Below are 21,347 nucleotides of genomic sequence, written 5' to 3'. Positions count from 1 at the left end.
GCATAAATAAAATATGAGCACCGTAAAAACAAAAGGCACACCGCAGCTCTATAATGTCTTTTATTCGTCTCGTGTTTGTCTTATTTGCACTGTGTTAAACCATTGCTGACTAGCCAAGCTACTGATTTTTCTACACGTGTATACACCCTTCCTCTTTGTCTTTTTTCGGTGCCTAAAATTCATGATGCTATTAACAAGGCCGAATGTTTGGGCTAGTGAACTTTAAAAAGAGGTTCACAAAGATGCGACCCCAGTAAGAGGCTCTATTATAGGCTACATATATGCTAAGAAAATAATTAGCATTTTTGTCTAAAGGCAAATGAAATCATACTTTGCATGTAATTAATGAAACGAAACTTAATAATGATCTGTTTTTAATAGCAGGCAGTGACAGATAAGTATAAAAGCAAGCAGTTAGATATTTGTCCTACTAGCTTAGCAGCTGAGGTGTACTGTTGATGACACAGGTTTGATTCTTGGTCACGGAAGCTGCATTTAAACAAAGGCTCAGTGCAAAAGCAGTGGTGCACTTCGATCCAAGTGCATGTTAAAGAAACCCTTCTGATCGAAATTATTCCAGTCCCCTCTCTCGCTTCGGCATCCCTCATAAACGAAATTCGGTTTTGGCACATAAATGTCAAGCAGTCACGACACTGAACATGCTCTGTCACCTTGAAGTTTGATTAAACTTGACGAAATGCAATCGCTTTGCTGAAACCATAAAAATTAAAAAAAGAAAGCATTGCATTAAAAGAGAGTTGGTCACTATCACTTGCTTTGCTCAGTTTTATTTCGTTTATCACGTGCCTGTCGTTACCTGTCAATCTTAAAGCTCTAGCAGTGTACTGCTTAGAGCTCTAACAAAGCAAAAAGATGTAATTGAATAAATGTGTTCCTGCTTTCATCGTGTGTTGCTGTTATCAACAACTCGATACCTTATGATTAATCCACATTTTCTGCATGATGGGCCAATGCAATCTCAAACAATGAAAACAATGTGTGTGCATTAGCAAACCACAGTTACAGTGAACATTTATTCTAACAGCCATACAAGATGCTGCTAATCCTGTACAAGAGAAGCTCGAACATTGACAATACTGAGATATAATAAAAAACATCAGCAAAACAAATACCTGTCATCCTTCCCATTTGTGTTGAGAAAAACATAACAACAAAATTTTTTCATTGAAGCATAATAATTGCCCTAGGTAATGTTTCATGCATTTTATAAACAGCTTAGATGTCAACAAGAATGTGTACACTGGATGATGCATGTGTTCTGTTGACAAAGTTCATTTTTTTTAGCCGCTGCGGTAGGGCAATGGTTACGGTCCTTAGCTGCCGACATGAAAGACATGGGTCCGATGCTGGCTGGAGCGGTTGCATTTTGATGGAAGCAGAATGCTAGAGATCCATGTACTGTGCGATTTTGGTGCACATTTATGACAGTTGAAATTATCTGAAGCCCTCCACATTGGCGTATCTTATGGTCTGAGTCACTTCGGTATTTTATACCCCAAAAAATGTTTTCGAGGAGCTTTAAGCCTCCTCAAGAAACCAAATTGGTAAGTATCAGCACAGATTTACTCCACTTCATCTGAAGTTTTTCAAGGGCACAGGGTAAGACAAATATATGAAAAAAAAATGCCATTCTTTTTTTTTTTAATTTAGGAAGGATGTCATTTTGCACACCTTTTCCACATTCATGCTTTTCTTGAACAGTATCTTTTGTGACTGAAAACCAGTTTTTCCAAAAGCAAGTAGTGAGAACAAGCACCCTAGAACAATCGCGTGATATTATGCACTACATGCTTGTGGTCCATTTTGTGTATTTGGGGGCTAGTTGGTATGACATTGAAACTGAAATTAAATGATTGAGTTTGATGTTTTCAATAAATTCAGCTGTTAGTCATTAGTCTGTGCCCGTCCTGTCAACTTCTACTTGTGTTCCATCACCCACGCAATTTTATTTCACTTCCTGTAGCTTTATTGCACCTTGTGTCTGTCGTGCCTTTCAATTGGTTGTGCTGATGGTAAAGAAAGTTTTCAGCAAATGTAAATTGTGTGAAACCAAAGCACTTCTTTTGTAAATGTGAATAAGTGCCAGCAATGTGCTGACGGGTGAACCAACAAACAATTCATCATCGAACTTCTTAAATGTCCTTCAGGCATAATCGTATGCACGGTGACAATGGGTATGCTCTAATGGACATGGAGATTATTTGTGATGCAATTAGGCCAAATTGTACATGAAAACTATGCAATACAAGTGTTGAGCTAATGGGAATTGTATTGCAGAGTTTTTGCTGTCTTAGTTTATTAAGGATTGCTCAAGCCCCAAATTCTGACATAGTTCGGATTGAAGCCTGGCCAAAGTGCAGTCAATTCGCTGGAGAACATTGACCACAATCCACAATACATTGTAGATGGAGCAGCATGACAGCTCGCAAGAGTAGCAAGGCAAGCAATAAGAGTCTCCAAAGTGAAAAATAAACTTGACATTGATTACCAAGCTTGTAGCTACTAGATAAAATGGTTGAATGGTGTTTGTGATTAAGTACGTTCAGTTTTAAGCTGTTCTCTAGCTTTTAACTCAATGATGTATCTCATAACCATGTTCTTCCTTACTTAGGTACCATCATTTACTACGTATTCCAAGATAACCTGTTGACTATTTTTTTTCTGCATAAATGAATACCACCATTGAAGCAGAATTGAAATTATGCACCCTACAGTTTTTGTGTTACAAATTTTGAAAGATGCCAAATGTCTCATAATTTAAGTTCTAAAGGTAAAAAAAATTCACCGAATTCTAAGATTAGTCATATTTAAATAATTCATAATGGAATAATTGGAAGCGCAAACCAACGGGACACAAGAGAAGAGGCAAACAAACGCAGTTTGAGTTCTCTTGTGTCCCGTTGGTTTGCGCTTCCAATTATTCCATTATGAATTTGTACCAACTAGCCCGTCTGTCAACCCTACTGAGATTTAAATAAGTCTGCTCAGCTAAAAGTGAGAAATTTGAAAGAAATAGATATATAGGTTATGGGGATTTCTCTTTCAGGCACTGAGAAAATGGTACCTCAAAATGGCCAAAAATGCATGGTCTTACTCAGTGCCCTTAAATTAAAGTTTCACTTCGGGCTGTCTTGTGGCACGTGTGCAAATATTTGAGCATTTTGAATGTTTGAACAAATATTATACAATTATAATTTGCTTCCACGTGAATTAAAATTCAAAATTTTGAATCAAAATGTACGAATAGGCATATATTAGACTGCATGTAACTCCTTGTAAAGATAGTTTCACTGCAGCTTAAGAATGCTATGCAAGGAAAACCATTACCCCAAAAAATGTTTGCATTGCTGCAAAGCCTTATTTTAAGGTTAAATGAACATATTATCTTCACATCAATAAATCATTTTTAACTTTAAAGGCTTGTTATATGAGTTCGCATGCTTTCATATGGGTGCACATGCTCTAAGTAAAAAAATAAAAATGTTACCTATTTATTGTTCATCACTTGCATTCTACCAAATTTCAAATCCAGCTACTTTTTAAAGTTGCTTCAATTTCACTTCGAACCAAAAATATTGACAATCGCACCTGCCTTGTTCCATGATAAAGAAAAAATATAGTGAGCAGGTAAGTTTGCTATAATAGGTGTAAACTTGGCAAAGTGGAATTACAGAGCAAAAACTTCATCAGCACTAGACACTCTCACATTGTGCACATTTTAATTCCCTGGTCATACGTCACAGCTTGACCAGCATACATAGCATACATCGCTCACAATATGCAGCTTCCATAATAGATGCAAGGAGTTAGCAGTGTATGATGTTGGGCAAAATCAGTGCATAGCTTAATGAAAGATGTGGCACAAACCGAGAATGAGGAAAAAATATGAAAAGACAGGTTAGAGTGGCCAGTCTTTTCTTGTTATCAGTTTGCACCACAAACCACAAATCTTTTATTAAATGAAAGGCACTTCGCTCCTACCACACCACCCTTTGTGAACAAAACACTCCACAGACACCACCACTTATAGGGGCCCTGCGACACCTTTTCCAGGTATCCACTGAATGGCTTCACTAAAGGAGTTAATTGCCTCACCAATCGACTGCCGCACAAATTTTTAGAATCCACGAAGTACGAGCAGAGTTGCAGAGACTTGTCACATGCTGCAATTGCTTTCTCCTTTTCTCTCGTCCCGACGAACACACTAGAAGCTAAGTGGGGAGGAATGGCACAGGGGAGAGAAGATATGTCATGCGCATATCATAACCGTGAGCCATTTTTCTTCAAACACATCTTTTACTTTCAGTCATGAATGTGCGAATGGGCATGGCCGCAGTAACTATACAGCCCACGATGCTCAAATGAACCAATGGCTGTGAGTTTGGGTATATGGCATCATTTGTACAGAAAAGAGAGTCTATCTGACTTTAAAGATTGTTAATTCCAGGCCGCATGCTGTGCTATAATGTTTGATTCGTGTTCTTCTCGAGAGTCCGGACTACTGATCAGCAGCGTTTTCGGACCATGCTGAAAAAGTGTTGCAGGGCCGCTTTTAAAAAACAGCACACCATTGCTTTTTATACAAGGCATAAACCATCAGATTTCTCAGCTTTATAAAAACACTGGTAACTACACTTTACAGCAATTAGAGCCAGTCTAAAGAATAGAAAGACTTCTAAATGTTTTCAAGTACATAGGCAAGCAGCCAAACTTCATCATGGTACAAAATGGTAAGCCCTTGGCTTCTTTCATTTTTCCAAAGCTAGGCACTTCTATATTCATACTGGATGTACAGGAGGTGCAAAGAGTCCACTAGGTATTTTGAGCTCATCTTAAAATTTATTAACAGCAGAATGCTAGACGTTGAATAAAAAGGTAGATTTCAATAACACCTGTAGAAAAATTATCTACTTTGATACACTGCCCAAGCAATATGTGGGTGTGTCTTTGGAAGTGTGTATATATGCATATGCCCCCTCATACTGAGGTATATAAATCTAAATAGTGTGTAATGTGTGTTGGTTGTAAACTTTTGCTTCTAAAATTTCAGTTATACCAAATTCATCTTTCACCCTCACCCCTTTGCGTAAAAAGGCAAGGAGTAATAAATGCACTTTTTAAAGTGTAAATTGCTGAATTTCAAGGCAAAACTGCATATGTGCGTGTGTACATACTTACCCAGCTACCAAGAATGCAACATAAATGCAACAACAGGAATTTCGCAAGGCATTTCTCACTGGTACTTCTATAAGATAATTTACTCAGGTGAACTTTATGAAACATGATCGTAAGCACAAGGAAGACAGAATATGAAAAGAAAAAGATTAGCTCCCGTCTCTTACGTTTCATTTTTGTCTTCATCGCTGTAAACATGGTCAGGACAAGGCAACAATTCTATGCCTATAGCATTGGCGGACTACAGTGGTAAAAGAGACGCTCCACACATGTAAACGAGATCAGCCAAGTGTGTGTGTAGTGCATGATAATAGTGGCACGGAATTGAGCGAATGGAATCGCTATATATATTAGCCCATGCTTTGTACCGACTTCCCATGATCACAGTGATGGTTTTGGGTATGGTCTCCCAGCAGTGCTTTTAAAAATTCCCATTTTTTGCCAGTCTTTGTCAAAAGACAGAATTTAGTGATTAGTGCAAGTTTCACTTTCTTTTAATGAAAGCTTATTTTTAATTGCCCCCCCCCCCCCCGACAGAAATGTTCACAACCTCAATTGTAGCCATTATTTACATGTACACTTACTAATCTTTTTTGCAAGCTAGTATGTCACACAACTACTTTAGAATAGGTAACATGATTTGACCCTTGTTTATTACAGTATGAAACAGCTGTAGTTGAAAGTGATGCATATAAGCATATATGGTCATGATTATGTGAAACCAATATTTGCTATGATTAACAGAAGTTCAGCTTCTGGCATACAATTCAGATACTGATAAAGGCGGCCAAGCGAAGTTGCCATTCGAAGTGGTTGATGTTTTTGACAGTGCATAGGAGAATGAAGCCTTCAGTGGTTTCAACAGAAGTGAAATAAATGTTGGTTTACCATTCATAGACCCGAAAAACTTTGTCTATAGAAATCGAGTGCCTTCAAGTAGAAAAGGACAACATTTCACAACGAGAGTGGTAGCATGCAGTTACAAAAGTAAGTATGCATGAACTGCATACTGCCATTTCCTAAAGCCAACATCAACTTTCAACTGCCGTCCATGAGAGATGTCTCCAAGGACATAGCCCTGCCTAGATGCCAGACTGGTGAATAAGAAAGAACCGTTACACTTCAACATTCTTTTATGTATGTGATTGTACTTCAGCAGTAAATGAATGTTGTTAACCTATCTCAAATTTATCGCGTTGTAACCAGCCAAGTGTATGTACATAATGTATTTGTAACCACCTGAGTTAAGGATATACATTTCTCTTTTTCATGTTCTGTCAACTCTGGGCTCTATTTTTGGACCACAATTGACATTCGCAGGTGCACCAAAAAAGACCCACCTATCTTTGGACCACAATTGACATTCGCAGGTGCACCAAAAAAAAGACCCACTATTCATTGTTCGTTATTTTGCAGAGCTTTTCAGAAGACAGATATACAAGTTCCTGAAATCAACCCAGTGACTGCTCCCATTCATGCATGTGACACATGCACAGCTTCATTATGCTGACCAAGTATAGGTGCTAAACATATACCACTTCTGCTTACAAGTTCCTTTCTTAAATTGTTTGCTTTATTTGACTGTGTTTAACAAAAGTGGGGTATGTGACATACCGGTTGTCTCAACGAACATTTAAAGAGGTGGTGCTATCAAATTTCAAGGCTATAACAAATCTCTTGTGGGTTTCCTCTGTATGAAGGACACTCCGCACAAATGGTCAGACTCAGCAGATGTTTAGAATATAGTTTAATTCACTTTTAAAGTGTATATAAGTGCTCATTCCCCCGATCGAAGTGCATTGCAAGCCTGACGCAGCTCTATGTGCCTTGTCAGCGAAGGCTCTTTGGGCACTGCCAGTCTTCTGTGGGCTGTTGTTAACATGCACGACCTTCAAAAAATGCACTGCCGAGACTGTGACGTCAGCTTTTATATTCCTTGATTGATTGCTATGTGGGGTTTAACGTCCCAAAACTACGATAAGATTATGAGAGATGCCGTAGTGGAGAGCTCCGGAAATTTCGACCACCTGGGGTTCTTTAATGTGCACCCAAATTTGAGCACACGGGCCTACAGCATTTTCGCCTCCATCGAAAATGCAGCCGCCACAGCCGGGATTCGATCCTGCGACCTGCGGGTCAGCAGCTGAGTACCTTAGCCACTAGACCTTCGCGGTGGGGCAGCTTTTGTATTCCCGTCCAACAGCTCAGAAAGGAGGGAATTCTCCTTTCTGTTAAAAGGTCTATAAGAAGGGCAAGGAAAATTGTCGTGACGTCACACAAGATCTATAGTGAGCATAGGTGTGCGCTGGTTTCCCTTTCAAGGAGGGATGAAGGTGTATCGCATTGCCCCCCCCCCCTCCCCTTTCTATTACGTCAATATATGGGCCCCCCCCCCCCCCCCGAGTGGCTCCCCCTGTGCCCACTCCCTATTATGTCAGTGTGTAGGGCTCACTTTGCATCCCCCCACTTAGGTGACTAAGTGAGCTTTTTGGTTCAAAAGCTGATAAGGCGTTGTAATCTCCATGGCCGCAAACTTGCCCTTAGCAATAATTACTATATATTGCTAATGAAATTTTTTTAGATAATTTCAGTCAATTGAAAGTATAATTTGTGTGTTCCTCACAATCCACTTTTTCCATTTTTTTGTGCTGCTCCCTGCTGTTGAGGTAGGGGCTGGGACAACCGGTATGGCCAGAAGTGAAGCCTTCAAGATCAACAGACGTTTTGCGAATCTTCGCTAGGGGGAGGGCGCATTCACCGTGGCATTGTAAAAGAGCCAAATTACTGATGTCCGTCAAATCTGACAGCTTGCTTTAGAGACTGGCTTTCTGGTTTGAAAAACTTAATTTTTTAAAAGAATTTCAGAAAGTATTTGCTTTAACAACCAATATATCATAAATCACTTAAAATCCCAAAAGGAAGTACATAATGTCTCTCTCTAGTGTACATGCTCAAACAAATTCTTGACATTTTTCAGAATTGAAGTTGTGAGAGTAAATTCAGTATACTCTTGTTTGCATTTTGTATGTTTTCTGCACTTAAAAATAATACCAGCTTCTAATTATAGGCAGCATTCTAGGCAACATACACTTCTAAACAAAGCTGTGATACAAAATACCAAACTTGTAGGCAATGCTACACACAAAAATAAATAAAGCATAACAAAAGTAATGCCAGATGAGTATGTGGTTATAAATACAGATGCTCCACTTGACACCTCTGTGGTAAGTGAGGTACAAGAGACAAATACGCAGCTTTTATATCTGCAAGCCGAAGGAGAGCCTGAATGCCATCTCCAATGCAGTTGCAGACACATCCTCGTGCATACAGACATAAACCTCCCTCGGTTGACACTTGTCAGCAAAAAGGCGGCCCACAACCCAGTATGAAACGGGGCCCTTGGATCGGTTTCTGCTGCCACTGGAGGTAGGGCAGGTAAAAAGCACTCCATGCTCTTTTACACACGAAAGGCTTCTGTCTGAAAGGAACCTACTCTCACACTCTCCCTCATCTTCCCTTGCAGCTCGAGTGTCTTTTGCTGTACTGTTAAATACCTTTCTGATCTCGAGGCAACAGCGATAGAAGTTGTCAACAACCTCAGCACCCAGATTGCTTTTAAGTGCCCATTCCACCGGTGCAACAAAGACACCTTCACCTACATCTATGTTGAGGTAGTGAAAAACAAGATTTTCATCAGTGCAGGTATTTAACAGCAAAGTTTGTGCCTGGCTTTGGCACTGACTGCTGCCATCTTCGAGGCTGCGACGAAGGCTGCTCAGGTCATAACTGCTGGTGAAAGCTCTATGCAACTTTTCGTCCCGTCCTTGATAGACGTCACTGCCACTGGTGCGGGAGTCGCAATCGGAGCTGGTGGAGATAGAGCAGTGTCGGGCACGCAGTCCGTTCATGTCGCTACAGCTGCTGTAGCTTCTGCTCATCTGAGTGTCATGCTCAGAACAGTCAAAGTGGTTGCTCGTGCAATGCAAAAGATGACACTGTTCCACATCACTACTCCTTCTAGCTCGCCTTGGCGACAGTGACGGGGGAACTGTGAGGGACAAGCTTGAATGGCTGTCTTTCATTGAGCTCTGGCACCAGCTCCTGGAGCTTGCCGAACTGACTGTTGAGCCAGGTGCAGAGCCATGATTCGAAAGGAAACTTTCAGCCACAGAGAGCACGCCAAGAGAGTCAAGCTGAAGCAAGGAGTTTTGAACTCTGTCAATATAAAATGCATCAGGCGCAGGATTCTCCTCTGAAACAGATGCGCAGCCACCAACTTCAAGAAGCGACAGTATGAGGCTGTGCTTAAGCCCCACAATAAGCACAAAGTACCGGACAGTCACAAACTCGTCTTGAAGGAAAATCTCCTTCCACACAACCACCTGCCCAACTGATTCTTCCTTTGTGAGAGTAAGTAGCTGATAATGGCGGCAATACAGAAATACACTTTCGAGGTAATCCTTGGGCAAGTGGTTCCCAAGGAGGAATCCCTTGTAGAAAGCACATGAGCCAAGGAATGTAAAGCACCTGGACGAACGATCAAATGCCTCCGACACATCTGCCGACTCAAGCTCGCTTAGCACAGTGTCAACATGAGCCTGAGCTTCCGTGGGAAGATGCAACCAATGAACATGAGGCAAAGAACGTATGAACCTGTGTCTGTTACACTCCTGTCCAGGTTCCAAGAGCATTTCCCGAAAGAAGTGAAGCAGGAATAAGTCAATGCAGCCATGAGCCTCTACAGTCCTAAAAGCTTGTGTCAATGATCTGTATTCTAACTTGAGAAGCTTCACGATTTCCATCAGAAAACTACCAACTTCTTCTGGAGTTGCATGTGCGGCTGGAAGGCAGAGGACAGCCATACCATTTTCTTCATGAAAGTAGGCTACATGAACCAGATGCCCATCCACACTGAGGCTACTGCTCTGTGGTTTGGTCGCAGTAACATCTCCAAGCACACAACTCAGTGTTACAAACATGCCTCTTAGGTTCGAAAGGGTATGATCGTGGTCGGGAAACCGATAAAATCGCTCAGTTCGACGTGCCGGTTCATTCTGCTGGTGCATGTCACTGCAGAAGCCTTGATAGATGAATGCATGGGGTATTTGGCGAAGTTGCTGTTTTACTTGCTGAACCGTTGCACTGTCTCCAGACAACTGTTTGATGAGCGAGCTTTGAGCATTGACGCTCTGCGGGTAAGTGTACTTGTCACATGCAGCAAGTGTGTTCTCTTCAGGGCGAACAAACTGGAGCTTCACCTTTTGCGCTTTAGAAATGCCCCGCAGAATGGTATCAATGTTCTTCTCATTAACACTCGAGCCATCAACGCTTCTCAGAACATCTCCAATTTTTATAGCTCCTGTCTTGATGGCCTCACCATCTGGCAAAAGTCCTTGCACCATTACAGGGGAGCATTCCTCAAGCATTTCGGCGGTGGCAAGCCTCGAAGGCAGAGTGCCGGGTATTATGCCAAACAGCGCTTCACAAATTGTCGCCCTCCGTCCATAATTGTGACGCCCCGGATCAACGTCAATGAACACTTCGATGCATTCTGCTTTGTTGAAGGAGCGCAGCGATGGCTCTTTTCGACACTGCGAAACGTCCAGCTGCCCGTCACCACTGTGGTGTTTGACCTTTTTGCGTCCTACTAAGCTACGGAACTTGTTTTTAGCTTCAGAGCCGAAGCCCTTAGAGCGCACAACTTGAGAGTCATTTCCAGAACTCTTGTCAGAGGCAGTGATGGATCTTGTCCCGAACGACGACTTGTACCGGGGTTCAATGTAGAACAATTCGCCTTTTGGGCCAATATTTTCGGCCCACTCTGGTTCGTACGACTTCTCGCTACATCCGTCCGGGGTTGCGCTGCTCGATTCACAATCGCAAATTTCTTCGGAGAAAGCGCGGTTGACGTGGGAGTTCTCCAAAATTCGAAGCGTCTGAGGCATTGAAGTCATTTTGCGCTACTGTGCAAATGTTGTCAGAGAAGAGCTTCACAGGCTGCACCACAGGACGACAATTTTAGTGGACCCTTGTACTGCTAACGCTCGAAGGGCTCGAGCGGACGACATTCAAGGTATAGTGATTGCTCAGAATGCCAGAGCACAAGGCCCGTGCGTTGGTCACACAGCGACAAAACTGGCACAGAGAACACCTATTGACTGGCACAACAAGAAACACATCTGAGGAGGAGCAGCAGCAGTAGGAAGTGCTGTTTGTGGTTTCGCAGAGGCGCTGGGCAAGCGTTAGTCGCGCTGACGTTTTTATAAGGTTTTGCGTCCGTTAGCCACACGGTGGTTAGCCACCTGTCATTTGACAGTTTCACACATTAACTTGTCTAAATGCAATATTTTCAAAAAAAAAATAATATTTATTTTTGGAGACAAAACTTTTAACGCAGTAAAATAACAAATAAAAAGCAGAGTATAACAATTACTTACGAAACCAAGCCTATTTTAATTTTCTTTTTTGGGTCATTGGTAAAGATGGCGGCTGATCTGAAGGCGGTGCTTGCCGCACTGCTGAAAGACATTTCAGAAAAAAGTTCCTGCGAAAACTTAGCTGAAGCGAAAGCGATTTTAAGCGCTACGCGCGCAGAAAATATTTATAATGTATCGAAAGACCTCGACCTGAGCCCTTTGTTCAGCTCTTCTAGCAAGTTTGACGGGTAAGTATGCGTTTCCATTTCTCTGGTGTTATTTATACCGGTGTCAAACGGCCGTCGGCCACTTTTGATCATGATAGTGCGTCATACAGATCGAATTTCACGATAGCAAACGGCTCTCTTACGCAAGCTGTAGAGAGGAGCCAATCACTGTTGAGAAATTTGATCCTGACCAAGCCCGACTGCGACCTGCAGTGCGCCGCATGACACCGGTATTCTCGAGTGTGAACACGCAAAAATATTTGTACGGCTATGAGACTATAAGAAAAGAAGGAAAAGTAAAGGAATCGAAGATTAGTATAAGCGGAGTCGAAAAAAATTAAATTTGTGCTGGTAAAAAAAAATTTGTTGACAACGTCGACTTGTTTTGCGGTTAGGCGATGTTCAGAGCAATAATTTTTAGTGCCGGCTAGTCCCAAGGAATCGCAATGAAAGCCCCAAATCCGAGAAATTTTATTCTTCTAACCGTTTTATCTGATTGTTACTTGTATGCACTCGAGGTAGTGAGGCGTACTAAGGAGCAGTGTGACAGCAAGGTACTACGTGTACTGGTGACTGTGTGGCGTTCTTGAATGTCAGTTATTTTGGCTTTAATAGTAACCCTAGCGTCTGGAATGTTTGCCCTTTCTCGTGTCGCATAAAGGAGTTTCAAATAAAAATGGCCAATCACACTGCCAAATGACGCACAGGAAAATCATTGCCGCAAAAGGCAAAGTTAACATGTGAATATGACAAATGATGCAAGGCAAACAACAAGCTCGCTCTACGCAGGGACGTACACGACACACATGCAGCATTTTTACAAACTCTTGGTGCTTTCAGCTGTGCCAGCCAAGGCTAAGTTTTTTAACGCTATGATTTGCCGTTATTAGTACATGTCGTGCTGTTCTGCAAGTGTGTAAAATTCGGGCACCTAAAGATCGCCAAGTCTTTCTTTTTTTCAACTGGCCACAATTTGTGGTGCAATCCTGCTTCTAGTAACCTTCAATCTTCAGGGTTTAATGATTTACCAGCTTGGTACTCTTGCACATTACTGATTATATTATTTGTGAGTGTGCGCATGGTGTAGAAATATGTTGGAGGGGATCATAGAGTGAAACAATGGGATGCAAGAGGTGATTACAGATGGGGTGCTACACAATGCCTTACATATCATTTTCTTTATGTTGCATTGTTGCACTGCTTGATCCCCATTTTTTTTATTATCCACGAATGATGCTACTTTTATGTTATGCTTGGTAAAGCACCCTTCCCCTAGTGGAAAGTAGCGAGATGCTTCTTTATCTCTCATTCTGGCAATAATGCTTCACAAGTAGTGCGAGGCTAAAATGGCAAAGGGCAGCGCAGAAAAATGAAAATGTTAACTGCGTGGCCGAAACCGCATGGCCAAGGCACTGTTTCGTAGGGCAAATGACCAATCGACGAGCTCAGTGGCATGTCAAGTCAGAGGGGGGGCAGTAGGTGTGATTGCCCCCCACCCCACCCGAACACCCTGTCAGCACTCCCCTCCTTCAATTCGGTGCTCGTAGTCTACCTCCTATCACTAATTAGGACAAATGAGTGCAACGACTGTGAGCACAGAGTAGCAGTATTTATCCTTTAAAGGTGTTTTTTTGCTAGTATGACCACGCCCCCTCTTTGGTGTTACTTTAAGCAACCGCCCTGCCCTAAAAATGAGTGGCTACCTGCCCTTGCATCAAGTTGCCCAATGGGCAAGCTTGCGTCTCTGCACGTATTGGTCAGAAAGGAAAAGGTGTGGGAATTGTTTTTCATTATGGAGGGTCTGCGCAGCAGGCAGCGCTGTAATTTCTGAAAAATGTCATATACGAATTGGTGAGCTTGTTTGGGGGTGTGAAAGAAAAAAAGTTGGAGCCTGTTTACTGGCTTTTTAAAAATACCGACAACCAATTTTAATGGTACCTATTTTCTATAGCGCAATGGTAAGCTTGCCAATAAGTGTGTCTGATGACAGAATGGTGACATTAAAAACACCCCAAAACATTTGTTTAATCAGAATTTTTCTCTCTGTGGTGAATAGGAAGTCCTATACAATTCTGACAACATTTGCTGCTAATATTGAGTGCGAGAGCGGTTTATGTTCGAGTACGGTAGTTTACTGCACATGTCTACACGTTGCGCGCATGCGCCATGACTTGACATAATCCGCTAACAGCTGCGAAGGCAGCGCCATTTATCACCATGCTGCTCCTTTTACCTTTCAAGCAATGCAGAATGAAGTGGAGATAGGTAATAATATGCATACTCTTATTTCAAGAACTAATAATAGCACACAGGACAGCATCACACTATGTGACTACGTACTGCAAAGTAATTGGCTTTGTAATCTAGCTTCAAGACTCTTCTGCTAGGCTGCACAACATACTGGGTTTTGTTACTTTTAAATGCAATTCAAAAATATAAACCCTATTTATGTCATGAAAACAATGCTTGAATCTATAATTCACAGTCTTTTCATTTCCATCAGAATCTAATTACATGTTCTGGCCAGTTGCCACTGCCTTTAATGTGGCAGCATTGATTCTTACGCTAAGATATAGTTAATCAAATTAGCATAAACCTTTACATTGCATTTAGTTATGTTCTTTCTTGATGCCTAAATGTCATAATGTTCCTACTTTTCACAGTCTAAAAAAAGTTGTTTGGAGATGAGTTTTCTAGTATTGATGTTGGCTTCCTTGTTCAAATGTCAAAATTTCGGCATGTTTTCTCGTGTATTTTGTTTGTGCAGTGCAACATCATGATATTTGTTTTGATTTTTTTTTTTCCTCTTGCAGGAATACTTTAGATGAACTTAGTGAGCTGCTGGGGAAGCTCCTTGATGCGTTTCCACCATCTGCATTACTTTCTGCTCACAAGCAGCACTTTGTGACTGCACTGAATACTTCTGATGGTGCACTCAAAGCAGTCGTCTTGCGCCAGGTAGTGCATAAAATAATTAGGTCACAGCTAGTGCATGTCCTCCTTTTCTCATTATGATTGATCATTGCTATCTACCTGTTTCATTTACCACACTTAGGAAAAAAAAAAAGCCCAATAGGGAAGAATACACATCATGATTGCTGATTTTGTGTTCATGGTTTCGCTCATTCTTTGCTCGCCAATTTGTGTTCATGGTTTCGCTCATTCTTTGCTCGCCAATGGAACTTATCACTGATCCTGAAGTGGAGACTGTACATTCATTGCATTTTGCCAATAATATGTCCCCTTAAACTTCCATGTCCATATAGTGGTGCGAGTGGACCGGCTTGTATGCCTACGATTTGCATCCAAGGAAGATTGGCACTGTTGTTAGCGCTTAGTGAACACAACTGTGCCGAAATGGCCGGGTGAGTTAGTGAGCACCTGTAATCCAACTTCTTGGAGGGGCTCGGCATGGGATTGCCTTCCTTGTGAGAAGGCTGCTAGGTTGGGGAGTTCCCGAGCCCCTGTAATCCAGCTGACTGGAAGCTGCAGCTTGGAGATCGGTCCTCGCAAGCTGGACAAAGGTCCACTCATGCTCAAGGGTGCCTGGATGATGTGGGCAGTTGAGAGAAAAAGTTGCTTGTCCATATAGTTTCCATGTGCATATAGTATATGGACATGGAAGCTATATGGACAATGCAACTTTTTCTCACTTCTTTAAACTAATGGCCAAGAAAGAGCGAGGTCGAACTTTCTGCACAGTCAATGCATTTTTTTCTTAGCATTGATGTACTGCATATGATTGTTGCCGATCACTTTTATGAAGGCGCTAAATTTTTATCAGGCGATTTGGTGTGTCGTGTTCCAGGACCAATCGTCAAAACTATTATTCTTCTTGGCTCAGAATGAATGCAACCGAAAACAAGTTTTGTGTGCACTTTGAGCCTACCATTTGATTTGTTTTATGTAAAAAGGGAACATGACTAACCACAGAATAATCTAATAATTGATTGCATACTCATTGCAATCAATTACTGGAACTCACACCAAACATATTACTTCATTTTCTTTTTTGAAACATACTATTGAGTGCCTTGGAATTATGTTTTGCAAATATGACACAGTTGCAAACAGTGTAATCATAATTTGTGCCCGAAAGGGATACTGTCACACACTTCGAGTGAGGCCCCGCCGATCCAACATCGACGTGCGACAGACTCGCAGGCTCCCACTTTACGCTTCGGCCTGCGACGCCTGAAAGGCCTCGAAGTGGCACATCTCAAGTTTATTTGCAGGTTGGTCGACCCATGCGGGGTTGCACGTGTGGTGATGTGTAGGCCTGACCGACGCACTCATAGAGCAGACACGGAGATTTGATTACAAAACGAGCAAGCATTTAATTAAAACGAGGGCAAAGGCAGGAGTTAACAAAAATAGCAGAGGAGGAAAACTGATACGCGCGATGGAAAGAACAGCTATATAACAAAATGTGCAAAAAAACACTACAAAAGATACAGGCTAAAGACAAATATGCGGAATGTTAACAAACTAATGGCATGAATCAAAGGAGATACAAGAAAAATTACATGAAAAAGATTACGGTCGCACTTTTGAATTTCTACGTGCGACGCAGCGCACACAACTACACATATTTAAAAAAAAGGGCTGGTTATGATAAATGAACAGTTTAAAAAAAAGTCACAATAAAAAGTTCCATACGGACCAGGCCAGCTCTTGGTGCACGTAGGGGAGTTGACGGGTGCCGCTGAAGATCTCGCCGGCTTGGTAGACGACGAGGGTGCCTGGAATCGTAGCCGTCTCAATACGTTGGGCGGGTCACTCCATGCTCGCCGCCTACGCGAGACTCGCGACACCGACGACCGCACTTGTTGCTGGCTGTACGTCAACTGCCTATTCTGATGCAGTCCTAACTTTTTCAGGGGCGTACGCATGCTCCCGTCCCATCGGGAGGTAATTTTCTTTTTTTTTTTAGACCACCCGTGCCCCTTTCGGTACAGGTGCAGGGAAGACAAGCCGGTGTCACGCTGGGTCGTTAGTTGCCGGATGTCGTCCTTCCAACACAAAAGCGCCCTTCCTTGGAAGATGGGGCCCAAGGATGATCCGAAAATTGGAGTCGTTTGTGACAGATACGGAACATAAACTAAGAGTGCATCAAAAAAACTTGAGAAAAAATTCATGACTGTTCAGTGTGTGACAGAACAGAAAATGATAGGCCTGACATTAAAGTGGCCTGCAACACTTTTCCAGGTAATTGGCGAATAGCTTTATTAAAGGGCCTCTCAAAGAGCTTCTTTAAGTTGTTGTTGTACAATATCGCCTACAAAATAGTATTAGGTGATATTGTAGTGAACATTAAGAAACAAAAACAAACATGGACAAACCACATAATGTGTACTCGAACAGATAACCAGCAGTCGGTCAGAGCTACTGAGTGAATACCAAGAGAGGGGGAAATGCAGCTAAGGACAGCAGAGAGTTTAGTGGCGTGATGAAATTTAGGTATTTACAGACATGAATCTTAAATAATAAGAATCTATAGAAGCATCAAACTCAAGTGTCATGATATACCCAAAGCTTCGTGGCCTGCTTACATTCTTTTGCATACTTTCTTCTGTTCTTTTGCACGCTGAGCAATTTGCATCTCCTAACAAACCCTGTGTGTACAAAAACCTTCTGTTGCCCAACTTTGATTTTTTATTTCTGTCCATTTGGGAGGAGAATGGATTTAACAAAACTGGAGGATATTTGAGCTTTGCCTTAAAGGGGACAGATTGTGATTACATAATCGGGCCTCATGCGATGCCTTGTGAATAGCTAGCCTGCCTGGGTTCTCGGTGCATGCCTCGAGCGTGCGGTAAGGAAACAAATCTTTGTATGTATAACATTGGCCATTTCAAAGTATCATTGAATGAATACTGCGAGCATTCTTGTTAAGTGCCCACCATGCAATAATTATTCCTTTTACGAATCAGCGAAAAACCCACTATGCATTTGTGGGGCAACACGTGAACCTATGCAGCAGTTCACATTGTTGATGGTTCTGCTGATGGTGATTGAATGTCTGAGTGCTCTGTAATGGGTGGGCCTTTAAAGCACCCACTTATTGCTAAATTCACATGTTTTGACATCTAGTGCAATTCAACACTTCTGCCGCAGAGTATATTATGCGTTAAGGAGACTCCTTCCCCTACATGACATTCATATAGTGTTTTTTCCGAAGCAGCTTCAAGATATATTGTGGCTCTTTGGTAGCACACCTGCATGCCAGGCAGATGGCTTGGGTTTGATCCTCACTCTGACCCAAACATTTTCATTATTTAATTTATTTACATACTTCTTGATTTTTCGATCACAGACCAAATAAGCTCTTTAACGGGCCACTCACCAGGCCCCATACCAAATTTTAGTTAGACCATGGAAGTTGTTGAGTGTCCGATGAAGAACAATTTGCCACAAAAATTTTTTGAACCAGTTCATTACGAGCTGAGAAAACTTTTTTTGAAGCGCCGCGAAATGAGGATGAGAGGAGGCGAGCTTGAAACACTTGCCGCTCCTCCGCGTAGCCTTCGCAAGCCAAATCCTTTCCCTACCCTCTCCGGCATCCGACCAAGAGGTCACGTGTGCATGACGTGCCCGAACAAGCCCAACCCCTGTGCACACGAGCGGGTTTTTTTTTTGTGTTGTTGTTGTTGACCAGCGTTGTTTTGATAGTTTACTGCCTGTTTCTGCAGCATGGTTTGGAAGCGCTGGCTTAGACGCAGTAGAATAGATGAGCACAAGGAGTGCACGAACGCCTAGGAGCGTTCTACGGCTGTTTCTGCTTGATGCGCTGACCGCGGGGACACAAACGCATGTGAAATGCCAGCACATTAGCTCCGCATCTCATTGCAATTCTCGGGGGAAAAAAAAAAAAGAACACTCACATTCCCTTATTGCGCCTCACTTTTTATCTAGAGATTTATTATTCTCTTCAAGCAATAAATACATAAACTACGCATCTCGTGTTAAATAAATTTTGCCATGCCACATGCCACTGTTGACAACGTCAGAACATAGTCGTCTACATAGAGGACCAACGTCGCTGCATTGCCTTGTACGTAGGGCCATTCATACGCGCACGTCATGCCCTCATTCTTTGGGCGTGCGCCCTCAAAAAGAAGGGGAGCAGCGTTCATCTTCAAATGCGACCCATTTCCGCAGCACATGGCGTTCCAAATTTTCGTAGACGTGATCGTGAACTCCTCATCTACGCATTGCGTTTGTCAGCTCAAAATTGTCAAACCTGGTGAGTGGCCCTTTAAAGGAGCCCTGCAACAGTTTTCTAAGTAACTATGGAATGGATTCACCAAGGAGCTCATTGCCTCACCAACTGACCGCAGCAAACATTTTTAGAATCTGTCCAGTACGAGCGCAGTTACAAAGATTTGTCGCCTGCTGCTATTGCTTCCTCTCTTCTTTAATCCCGATTAAAGCCCTGGAAGCTAGGCTGGTAGGGATGGCACGAGGAAAGAAGGTTTATCATGTGCGCCTCATGAACTTGAGCGCTTCCTCTCTCTCTTTTCTTTTTTCCGAACCTGCAACTTTTCAGTGTGATCACTCGGACTTGTGGTGGCCTCATGCGAGGCCCCAGTAACTCCCAAGTCACTATGCTCAAATCAGCTGTTGTCTGCTTGATGCGCTGACAGCGGGGACAGGAACACATGTGAAATGCCAGCACATTAGCTCTGCATCTCATTGCAATTCACGGGCAAAAAATCAACAGCAGGATGATGCTTGGGCCTGTCATGCAATAATTTTTCAATGTTTAGCATTATTTGTTGACAGAAGAGAAAGCGATTTTTGGCTGACTGAGAATTTATTGTAAATTTCAGGCTGTGTGCTGTCCTATAATATTTGGCTTTCGTGTTCTCGGGAGCCTCGACTACCGATCGTCAGAGTTTTCTGACCATGCTTAAAAAGTGTTGCAGGGCTCTTTTAATGCTATCTTGTGAAAAATGCTGATAAGCCAGTCAACTCAATCTTGCAATTTTCTGGGAGCCTGCTCTATTTGGACTGACTGGCAGCAGCAGCACTGTCATTAAACAGCAGTGTCGGTGGTGAAGTATGAGCTGCCTTCACATGAGTATTTCGTGAATCAATTTCATGTATATTTCCACTTTTCTGTGACACAGGTCACTCTTACTTTGAATATAAAGTATATGGCCTCATCACGATATCCCCATAGAATCTTTCTCTTAAAACCAATCAACATCATGAGTTATAAAAATTGGGAGCAATTTCACTCTGTGAAGGTGGATGACCAGCAAAGCTGTTAAGCACACGATGCAGAGGTGACACAGAATTTGGAATCTAAGTCTATCACAAACCCTGCCACCCAGTCTAGAACTCCGTCCTGAAAGTTCTACTTCAGAAGGATGTGTGTCTTTCCTTTCCCCCATTCTTCTTTTCGCTACATGCATCATTTTGTCTGCCTTGCTACATGTGCTTTCTCATGTACGATGCTACACTAGTTGATGTTTGCAGCCCTGCTTCTCCTTCTTAATTTTCATTGCACCATTGTCGAGTAGTTGGGTTGCCCCAATTTTTGCGGCGAATATATTTTTGTTGATGCACAGGAAAAAAATGCATATATAGAGCTTTGCTGCAAAACAAGTTTCACTGTTATTCACGCTTTGTAAAATTGGCAGGTCTACATGTGGAATAATGAAAGCAAATGGGACCCATTGGTTGACCTGCAATTTTTTTTTTTTTGCTGTATGCCATGCTATTGAAATATGAATGTGAGTGAATGTGAATGTGAAATTGAAGTATGAATGTGAATGACAAAAATGCTGAATGAATGAAGGAATGAAATTTTGGGGGAATCGTTTCTTTGTTTGACACTTAGTGAAAACCAGCTGACAATGAGGCCAATGGAGGTATAGGGAACATTAATTGTACTGTTTTAAGCATTTTGTAATAATTGTGGTACACATGAGAGAAAGTAAAGTGAACAAAAAGGACAGCTTGCCGCTGTCAGGGACCGAAAAAGATCACAGGTTTGGTCTCTGCCAGCGGCAAGTTGTCTTTTTGTTCACATTGCTTTCTTCCCATCTGTACCACAATTATTACAATACGCTTAAAACAGTACAATTAATGTTTCCAGTACCTTTCCTGGTTTTATTATCGGTGGTTATTTTTAAGAATGCTGAATAGTCATTTGTCAACTGTGATAACTGCCAAATTTAGTAGCATTGGTAGCATTGCATTGGGACTGCATGCCACTATAATCATTCCGTAATCAATGTTGTAAGTTTCTTGTCGTGGAGCGAATGTGCTCAGGTCTACCAAGTGACTACAGGGGACGTGTAGAATTAAGTAAGCTTGACCATTTACTTTTTTTAACTGTTAACAATGTAATGTGATCATAATGTTTCTAGACAAAACTTACTAAATGTGGTTTTTGTGATTGCATAAGAATAAAGACTGTTTAATCAAAAGCCTTTTTATATGTATGGAAAATGGCTGCTTGCATTTTACCCCAAAATCCTTCAAGCTCGAAACCACA

The 21,347-nt window shown here is 42.0% G+C and overlaps 2 protein-coding genes across 2 annotated transcripts in view; one reads left to right on the top strand and one right to left on the bottom strand.

The window, feature by feature from the left end:
* Positions 1-7,680: 7,680 nt before the first annotated feature.
* Positions 7,681-11,469, bottom strand: in (inturned planar cell polarity protein). Its single transcript, XM_037413569.2, has one exon. The coding sequence runs from the start codon at positions 11,148-11,150 to the stop codon at positions 8,454-8,456; it is 2,697 nt and encodes an 898-aa protein (XP_037269466.1). The 5' UTR covers positions 11,151-11,469; the 3' UTR covers positions 7,681-8,453.
* A 208-nt stretch (positions 11,470-11,677) lies between these two features.
* The window catches only part of LOC119161205 (26S proteasome non-ATPase regulatory subunit 5), a 45,718-nt gene continuing 36,048 nt past the window's right edge, over positions 11,678-21,347 (top strand). The window contains exons 1-2 of the mRNA XM_037413570.2: positions 11,678-11,860; positions 14,653-14,797. Coding sequence (XP_037269467.1) covers positions 11,679-11,860; positions 14,653-14,797 — 327 coding nt within the window. The 5' untranslated portion in view covers position 11,678. The remainder of the gene's footprint in view (positions 11,861-14,652; positions 14,798-21,347) is intronic.

This window comes from Rhipicephalus microplus, chromosome X, assembly GCF_043290135.1.
Source record: "Rhipicephalus microplus isolate Deutch F79 chromosome X, USDA_Rmic, whole genome shotgun sequence".
NCBI lineage: Eukaryota > Metazoa > Arthropoda > Arachnida > Ixodida > Ixodidae > Rhipicephalus > Rhipicephalus microplus.
The sequence above is the reverse complement of the archived record's forward strand: the minus strand, read 5'-3'. Positions and strand labels throughout refer to the sequence as shown.

What these genes read in the sequence shown, in the direction of transcription:
- in (XM_037413569.2), bottom strand. Translation starts at nt 11,150, where the DNA reads ATGACTTCAATGCCTCAGACGCTTCGAATTTTGGAGAACTCCCACGTC.